The sequence below is a fragment of the Rhincodon typus genome, unplaced genomic scaffold (assembly GCF_021869965.1).
Source record: "Rhincodon typus isolate 14 unplaced genomic scaffold, sRhiTyp1.1 hic_rhity00003522, whole genome shotgun sequence".
Lineage (NCBI taxonomy): Eukaryota > Metazoa > Chordata > Chondrichthyes > Orectolobiformes > Rhincodontidae > Rhincodon > Rhincodon typus.
In genome coordinates, this window is record NW_025969160.1 from 6,926 (window position 1) to 16,662 (window position 9,737).

At 47.9% G+C, this 9,737-nt stretch overlaps 1 protein-coding gene across 1 annotated transcript; it reads right to left on the minus strand.

Moving 5' to 3' along the window:
• Nucleotides 1-262: 262 nt before the first annotated feature.
• Nucleotides 263-9,011, minus strand: LOC125481780 (serine/threonine-protein kinase MRCK gamma-like). The gene is made up of 5 exons (XM_048593687.1): nt 8,847-9,011; nt 5,695-5,812; nt 3,862-3,982; nt 2,715-2,773; nt 263-1,481 (listed from the first exon to the last, which is right to left on the minus strand). The coding sequence occupies exons 1-5, from the start codon at nt 9,005-9,007 to the stop codon at nt 1,458-1,460; spliced, it is 483 nt and encodes a 160-aa protein (XP_048449644.1). The 5' UTR covers nt 9,008-9,011; the 3' UTR covers nt 263-1,457.
• Between the last annotated feature and the right edge of the window lie 726 nt (nt 9,012-9,737).

Sequence of the window (9,737 nt, forward strand, 5' to 3'; positions counted from 1 at the left end):
TCAGGGACACCTGTCTACCCACCATCATGGAATTCTAGATCACAATAACTTGTAGCATTTTTAAAAATCTCATCCTCCCCCCTACCTCCCCATGCCCCCACCCACCCTGGTGCTTTTGCCAGTTACCCTCATTCTATGTCCCTTCAGTTCCACAACCCTCTGTCACCTCCTGCAGCATTCTTTCAGCACAGCACAGGATAAAACATTTCTCAGGCAGCTTGCTGAGGGGTTCCTTCTACTTAGTTAATCGTTCTGGAGAAATAAAACAAAGCTGAGAGTCCTTTCGTTGCTGTACAAGTACTTGTATTAAACAATCCTAGAAGCAGTTAATTATGTCCACAAACGAGCAAGATTTACACAGCGATTGGTTGGGAGGTGGTAGGGGGATTCTTGAAAGGAGGATTTTGGACGGGGAATAAACTCAGCTTTAAGACAGCATTAGCTGCTGGTGTTGCACTGACAGGCATGTGGTGTGAATGGACATTCTCTAAACCCACTCCCAACCTTACCCTGTGTGGACAGAGATGGCCCCCATTCCTGCAAACCTGCTGCGGGCATTTCAAGGGCTGCAGGAAATGCTGGCATCCTGCACAAGCACATCTCATGTCTGGGGTCCAAATGAAGTGTTGTGTCCTTTCGTCCCCTGTAACTGAAAGGTGGGGGGGGGGGGTGCAGAATCTGGGTGTGGGCGTTTACAGGTAATCAGGTCTCCCCTCATCTTTGCTTTCTTCCTCCGACCCCCATTTTGCAGCAGTTGACTGCTCCACCGTTTTCACAGAGGTAGGAATTATCTGCCTAGACAGAGGGTGGAATGCACGCCCAGTTATTGCAATAACTGGTTAACTGAGGGATGCACGCTTGGTTTGACAGCGGCTCTGCACTTAACCTAATGGCTGACAGACCTTGTAGGAAGCACGGGACTTTCAAAACAGCAGTGAGAGAGAGAGAGAGAGAGAGAGAAGGACATGCCTTTCCTGGCTGCAGTCCTGGCACATGTGGGGATTGCAGAGATGGACCACCGAACCATCCTTTACTGAGGTTAAGATCAATCCACCCCCCACCTCCCCCTCCCACCACCATCCTCACCCGTAACATAGGGGCCATTGGGCGACAGGGCCTTTGGCCCAGATAAGCCTGGCATATTGCTGCCCACAAACACAGCCTCACAGTTTGAGGTGGCAGCATCAGTGGGAGCTGAGGAGGAGCCAGTCCTCAAGGGCTTTAAACGTCAAGGGGAGAGAAGCAACCGTTCCTTGAGTCTGTGCCAAGGGTGGATGGAATGTTCCGGAAACTACCATTCAGTTGACATTCAGGATGCAGAGGTGTCGTCCTGTTGACCCTCGCCAATGGTTCTCTCAGAATCGGGGGAAAAACTGGGAAGGTCTCTGCGCTAATTGTTCAGAGTGAGTTAGGTGGTCTTGTTTCCACACCTCAGGGGAGGTGGTTGCTGGGAGGCCTCAGAGACGAGTGGGATTAAAATCCTGTAGAGAAGAGAATTCTCTTTAGAAAACTGTCAGAGAGGGTGAGCGAACAGAAACATAGAACATAGAACAGTACAGCACAGTATAGGCCCTTCGGTCCACGATGTTGTGCCGAACTTTTACCCTAAAAGGTCTAACTAACCATCACCCCTACCTTATACTTCCATCCATATGCCTATCTAATAGCTGCTTAAATACCCCTAATGAGGCCGACTCCACTACCCTCTCCGGCAATGCATTCCACACCCCTACCACTCTGAGTAAAGAACCTACCTCTGACGTCTCCCCGATATCTACATCCACTCACTTTAAAACTATGCCCCCTCGTATTAGCTACCTCCACCCTAGGAAAAAGTCTCTGGCTGTCCACTCTATCCATAACTCTGATCATTTTGTACACCTCTATCAAGTCACCTCTCATCCTTTGTCGTTCTAAAGAGAAAACACAGAGAGACAGACAGAAAACAGGTATCGATACAGAGGGAGAGGAGACGGAGTGAGATTGAATTTGGGAGCAGAGACGGACTGCTACAGAGAGATAGGTAGGACCAGGGAACAGACAGGTGGATGGACGCAGAGAAAGAGAGAGATAGAGTGAAGTTGGAAGGAGAGAGACAAGAAAACACAGAGCAAGTTGGGGTCAGGGAGAGTGCAGAAGTATGGACACAGAGAATGGGAGAGTGAGAGAAAAGTGACGCCCAGGGGTGGGGGGGCAACAGAAAGAGACAGATAGACAGGGAGGATGGGGAGCGTGGAGAAAGGAAGAGTGAGAGCTCATCAGGCACTGAGAGAGAAAGGATTAGGGATAGAGGAATTGAGGGGGGACAGAGAGAAAGGGGGGAGAGACAGCAACTGTGAGAAGAGACAGAACAATGGGGGACGGAGACTGAAAAAATGGGGGATGGAGTCCAATCTTTGAAAAAATATCCTTCAACCCAACTGACTCTTCAAACTGGTCCCATCACAGCTCCACACCTGTTTGGGTGTAAGAGCTGCCCCGATTTCCCATGGGACTTCCTGCCCCCTTCCAGCCCATAATTTCCCTGGTAGCAGCCCGCAACTACCCCCCACCTTCTCCCCCCCCCCCCCGCCCCCCTCCAAACCCTCTCAAAGCTCCAGCCGCAGGATTTGAACCCTGCCCTACAGCCACCTGGTGGGAATGTTCCACATGGTGAAGGACCAATACCCCCCAACCCCCCGACCAAAACTCTGTTGTAAAGTGAGACACCTTACCGCCAGCGAGGCCGAGTCCGGAGAGATCTGTTTCCGTGGCAGCTGACTGCTGGAAGAACCTGTGGAGAGATTCTAGTTTAGTCCCGTCTCTCTGGCTGTGCCCACACAACACAACACGGAGTGCCCACACAACACAACACGGAGTGCCCACACAACACATTTTAAGAGGTTATTTTGTCCTGTTGTTTTTTTTGAAGGCAGAGGCGCCAAGCTGGCTACTGAATACCACCCGAGTAAACATCTTGGGAGGCCTGAATAGGTGTGGCCAGCTCTCACAGATCAGGATTCCCGGGTAGAATCAGAAGCTATTGGGGTCTCAATAGAGTTGGAAGTTTCAGTGAATGTCTCCTGACTGCTACTCTCTCCGAATTTTCTCTTGATGTTGTTTTCCCTCCTGGGTTGGAGAACCGCATGTGAGAAACTGTGTCTGAATTTTCCTTTTTTTTTGCCAAGAGAGGTGTGTTTATGTGATGTTGCTATATTGGAACAGTTAATTAGTATTAGTTACTGTATCTATCATTCTGTTAAGTTTTCTAAATTCCTGTTACTTTTGTTGCATTTTTAACTACAGTGTTTAAATAAGTTGTGTCTCGCTTAACATCGAGTAGTTTGACCAGTCACATTGCGTCTGGAACAGGCACTTTTCATTTGCCTTTACAATAAGAGAAAGCTAGGATCTAGGCTACCTTCTTAAAATATTTTGAGTGGGTCTGATCTGGTCCAGAACAATATCTACACACCATGAGGTGCAGGTGACACAATGTGGTATCAACACAACACATCATACACATTGAAAGCAACACAAACACAATGCAGAGAACATCTATCACAGCACAGACAATGCTAATACAGCACTTGCCAGGCTGCATACAACATACATATTTCACACAGGCATTTTGACAGGAATCAACTTAATTAATCTACCTATTCACTGGATGATGGATATTATTGTTGGGAATGAAAGGTCCAGTTATTTCACACACTCAGTGTCAACGAGCAAACATCCCAGGACAGTACAGATACAGAGTAAATCTCCCTCCGCACGGTCCCCTTCAAACACTCCCAGCACAGGGTTTACATTAAGAGCCCCTCAACCACTATCCTAATGTCTCCAAATGAGACCCTAATGATCAGTGTCCGGCTTTACCAGGTGCTGGATCTCTGGAAGACTTTTTATCGCTCAGGAACCCTGATGCCGTGTTGCTACGGTGTCGGAATGTGGGAAGGATGGAAGACATTTGATTTCTTTCTTCTGGTGAATCTTTTGACTGCAGAGAGGAACAATATGATTATTAGAGGAGGGTAGAGGTCAGTTAATGCAGTTTATCCCATGAACATTGCTCTCACTGGGGTACAGCACGCGCGCACACACAGAGACACACTCACTGGGATAGGGGCGTGCGTGCGCAGACACACACACAAACACTCACTGGGATGGGGTGTGCATGCACATGCACGCGCACACACACACACACACACACTCACTGGGATAGGGGCGTGCGTGTGCAGACACACACACACACTCACTCACTGGGATGGGGCGTGCGTGCGCAGACACACACACACACACACTCACTCACTGGGATAGGGGCGTGCGTGCGCAGACACACTCACTCACTGGGATAGGGGCGTGCATGCGCATGCGCGCACACACACACACACACACACACACACACACACACACACACACACACTGGGATAGGGGCGTGCATGCGCATGCGCGCACGCACGCACACACTCACTGGGATAGGGGCGTGCATGCGCGCACGCACACAGAGACTCTCACTGGGTTATTTTTAGTTTATTTTAAATAGTGTTGTTTGTCTGTGGTTGGGCATTATCCAATCAGGTAGTGAAGATTTTTATGTTCTCTCAATTGGCTGCACCTAGGCTCCTTGTCATGATGCTTTACATATCAGTCAACCAATGGCAGCAATGGCACATCACAGAATTCTAAACTCTCCCCAACTTGCACCAATTGCAGGTTGACATTAGGTCCTCTGCTGGCTACAATCGATCTTAAATCCTTATCCTCCAATTGAAATTCCTCCAAGGTTTCATCCTCCTCTCAGCTCTTACCATCTCGAACTTCCTGCAGCCTCTACATCCTTCCCTATCTTACTGACCTCCTCCAGCCCCCGCACCCCTCCCTATCTCTGTAACCTCCTCCAGCCCCCGCACCCCTCCCTATCTCTGTAACTTCCTCCAGCCCTTACACCCCCTCCCTATCTATAACCTCCTGCTGCCCCTACACCCCTCCCTATCTTTGCAACCACATCCAGCCCTGAGACCCCACCCTATCTCTGTAACGCCCTCCTTTTCTCTGTAACCTCCTCCATCCCCTACTCCCCTCCCTATCTGTAACCTCCTCCATCCCCTACACCCCCTCCCTATCTCTGTCTCCTCCTCCGGGCCCTACACCCCCTCCCTATCTCTGTCACCCCCTCCAGCCCCTACACCCCCTCCCTATCTCTGTAACCTCTTCCATCCCCTACACCCCCTCCCTACCTCTATAACCTCTTCCAGCCCCTACACTGCACTAAAGTCTCTGTGCTCCAATTCTGAAGACTCTGACATTCCCGATTTTCATCCCTCCATCAATGGAGCCCTAAGCTCTCGAATTTCCTCTTGTCATCTCACTCTAACCTCCTTTTAGAGGCTCCTGAACCTGACTTCTCAGCAGGCATTCAGACATCTCTTCCTAATATCCCCTTTGCGTGGCTTACGATCAAATTTGGTCCCCTGGACTGACTGACTGAAGAACACTTTATGATGTAAACTCTGGTACATAAACGCATTTGTTGTGCTGAAATCCTGTATCACCCTACCCTCATTTTATCGAGGGCTGCGCAGATGATTCTGTCTCCTTTTTTGACTTGTTACTCCCCCTAGGAAGGAGCTATTCTTGAAGTCGGCTCACCACCTGCCCTTGGTTCCCGCTCACCCAGTCTCCCTCCCCTTCCCGGACAGGGACACTGACCCTGGGCAGATCCCGGAGATTATGCATGTCTTGCGGAGGGCCCACATGCACCACGTGGTTGAAGTTGGTTGGATTCGAGATTAACTTGGACCTCCTCTGGGGGTCTTTCAGCATCTCCCTGCAGAACAGGAAATAACAAACGGATCGAGTTATTGACAGGACCAGGCCGGGTGTCAAATATCATGGTGCTTTAGCCCTGACTCCCTAAGACATGAGGGCAGAAGCTAGCAATTTTTAAAAATATTCTCCCGTGAGGGAACTTGCTTTTTTTAAAATTCATTTTGTGGGACGTGGGTGTTGCTGGCTGGGTCCAGCGATTATTGTCCCGTCCCTAGTCTCCCCTTGAGAAGGTGAGGGTGAGCTGCCTTCTTGAACCACTGCAGTCCATGTGCTGTGGATTGATCCACAATGCCCTCAGGGAGGGAATTCCAGGATTTTGACCTCAAATGGTGAAGGAACGGCAATAGATTTCCAAGTCGAGATGGTGAGTAGCTCGGAGGGGAACTTGCAGGGGGTGGTGTTCCCCTGTATCTGCTGCCCTTGTCCTTCTAGATGGAAGTGGTTGTGGATTTGGAAGGTGCTGTCTGAGAATCTTTGGTGAATTTCTGCAGTGCATCTTGTAAGATGGTACACACTGCTGCGACTGAGCGTCGCTGGTGGAAGGAGTAGATGCTTGTGCTAATCAAGCAGGGGCTGCTTTATTGTGGATTGCAGGACTGTTAATCCAGGGATCCAGATAATGTTGTGGGGACCAGGGTTCAAATCCCGCCACGGCAGATATTGGAATTTGAATTCAATAAAAAAAAAAATCTGGAATTGATTGTCGGAAAAATCCATTGGTTCACTCATGTCCTTTCAGGAAGGAAACTGCCATCCTTACCTGGTCTGACCTACATGTGACTCCTGATACACAGCAACGTGGTTGACTCTTAAATTCCCTCTGGGCAATTAGGGATGGGCAGTAAATGTTAGGCCTAGCCAGTGACACCCTCATCTTGTGAATGAGTAAAAATAAAAATGTCTTCTTGCCTGGCCTTTCAGAAAGCAGGTAGGAATCACCCACACTGTTGTGGGTTTCGAGACACAGGGTAGGCCAGAACACGTAAGGAATGGCAGATTACTTTCCCAAAATTAGATGGTATTTTACGACAATCAATCAATGATAGTTTCATGGTTACCCTTACAATTCCAGATAATGCTCATCAATTATCTGTTATTTATTTTTAAAAAAAACTCTAACTGCAATAAGTAATGAGAGAGAGAGAGAGAGAAAAAAAAGAGAGAAACATGCTCACTGTTGCCAAGAATTAGTTCAATCCAAATAGCAGAGTAATAAACAAATTCCTGTTGTTGTGAATCTAATTGTGACTATTGACCAGAGTCAGGGTGTCAGACACAAGGACACCTCAGTATCTTGTGTACGAGTTGGGATGTCATGTTGTGGCTGTACAGCACATTGGTTTGGCTACTTTTGGAATTTGCATTCAATTCTAATCTCCCTGCTGTAGAAAAGATGTTGTGAATCTTGAAAGGGTTCAGAAAAGATTTACAAGGACGTTGCCAAGGTTGGAGGGTTTGAGCTGTAGGGAGAAGCTGAATAGACTGGGGCTATTTTCCCTGGAGCTGAGGGGTGACCTTATAGAGGTTTATAAAATCATGAAGGACATGGATAGGGTGAATAGTCTTTTCCCCAGGGTAGAGGAGCCCAAAACTGGAGGGCATAGGTTTAAGGTGAGAGGGGAAAGATTCAGAAGGGACCTAAGGGGCAATTTTTTTCACACAGAGGGTGGCGTGTGCATGGAATGAGGTGGCAGAGTGTTCCAAAAGTGGCCTAACCAATGTCCTGTAACATGACCACCCAACTCCTATACTTAACGCACTGACCAATAAAGGCAAGCATACCAAATGCCTTCTTCACTATCCTATAACAGGTAATTAAGAAGGCAAATGGAATATTGTCCTTCATTGCCAGAGGGATGGAGTTTAATAACAGGGAGGTTATGCTGCAGCTGTATAGGGAGCTGGTGAGGCCTGGAGCACTGTGTACAGTTTTGGTCTCCTTACTGAGAAAGGATGGACTGGCATTGGAGAGGGGTGCAGAGAAGGTTCACTAGGTTGTTTCTGGAGTTGAGAGGGTTGGCTTATGAGGAGAAACTGAGTGGACTGGGATTATATTCATTGGAATTTAGAAGAATGAGGGGGGATCTTATAGAAACATATAAAATTATGAAGGGAACAGATAAGATAGAAGCAGGGGGGTTGTTCCCACTGGGCAGGTCAAATAAGAACTAGGGGGCATAGCCTCAAAATAAGGGGGAACAGATTTAGGACTGAAATGAGGAGGAACTTCTTCACTCAAAGGGTTGTGAATCTGTGGAATTCCCTGCCCAGTGAGGCTGCCTCTTTGAATGTTTTTAAAGTTAAGATAGATAATTTTTTGAACAGTAAGGGAATTAAGGGTTATGGCGAGAGGGTGAGTAAGTGGAACTGAGGCCACAAAGAGATCAGCCATGATCTTACCGAATAGCGGAACGAGCTTGAAGGGCCGAATGGCCCTACTCCTGTTCTTGGTTCTTATGTTCTATCGACATGGGCCTCCACTTTCAAGGAACTATTGACCCACACCCCAAGGTCTCTGTTTGGCAACACTCCCCAGGACCTTACCATTAAGTGTATAAAGTCCTGCCCTGATTTGCCTTTCCAAAATGCAGTGCCTCACATTTATCTAAATCTGATCAAGATCCCGAGATATCATTCTTCACTGTCCACTACACCACCAATTTCGGTGTCATCTGCAAATTTACTAACCATACCTCCTATGCTCACATCCAAATCATTTATATAAATGACCGGAAGCAGCGGACGCTACAAAACCCTGACGTTTTAAATAGCATCAGCGGGATTGCCTCCACACGAGGGGGCAGCCGGGCAGGTGGCGTTTTCTGGTTTGACATTTCACAGCCATTGGTGATACCGCTGACAGCTTAACGCTCCTTTGCGATCAATGCTTCGGTCTCTAGGCTGTTGTCCACCGAGCTCACAATCTCTCAGCCTTGGAGCCTCGCCTCCAGGCCCTTGTTATTGCACCTGGGATCCCATTTACAGCCCAGTGATCAGCTCCCAGCGCTCCCCCCACCCCATCATCTCCTCACCTTAACTGCTGGAATCGTTCTTCCTCGGAGACTCGGAAAGCAAAACGCCTTTTGCTCTTGGTACGGATCATTTGACGCCTGAGATTCCCCGTCTTCTCTGGGATGACGAAATCATCGGCGTCTAGCCAGTTGATTAAGGAGAAAGAGAATCTGTTATACATTGCTCAGACCTTTGAGTATAGGAGTTGGGACATCTTGTTGAGGTTGTACAGAATGTCGGTGAGGCTTCTTCTGGATTACTGTGTCCAGTTCTGGTCGCCCTGCTAGAGGATGGCTGTTATTAAACTGGAGAGGGTTCTGAAGAGATTTACCACAATATTGCTGGGTATGGAATGTTTGAGATACAAAGAGAGGCTGGAAAGGCTGGGTCTTCTTTCCCTGGAGCGTAGGAGGTTGAGAGGCAACCTTATAGAGGTTTATAAAATCATTAGGGGTATAGATAAGGTGAATGGCAGGTGTCTTTTGGAATTTCAAAACGAGGGGACATATTTTTAAGGTGAGAGGACAGAGATTTAAAAAGACACGAGGGGCATTTTTTTTTTAAATGCAGAGGGTGGTTCACGTGTGGAATGAACTTCCAGAGGAAGTGGTGGATGTGGGTACAGTTACAATATTTAAAAGACATTTGGATAAGTACACGAATAGGGAAAGGTTTGGAGAGACATGGGCCAGGAGCAGGCAGGTGGGACAAGTTTAGTTTGGGATTATGTTCGGCACAGACTGGTTGGATCGAAGGGTCTGTTTCTGTGCTGTATGACTCCTGTCTTAAATGAGAGATCACTTATTTTTGTGCTCTGTCCCATAGTTCCAGTCTTCCACAAACAGAAATAACCTTTCAGCATCCATCCTGTCTAGTGACCTCAAAATCTTATATGTTGTAATACGATCACC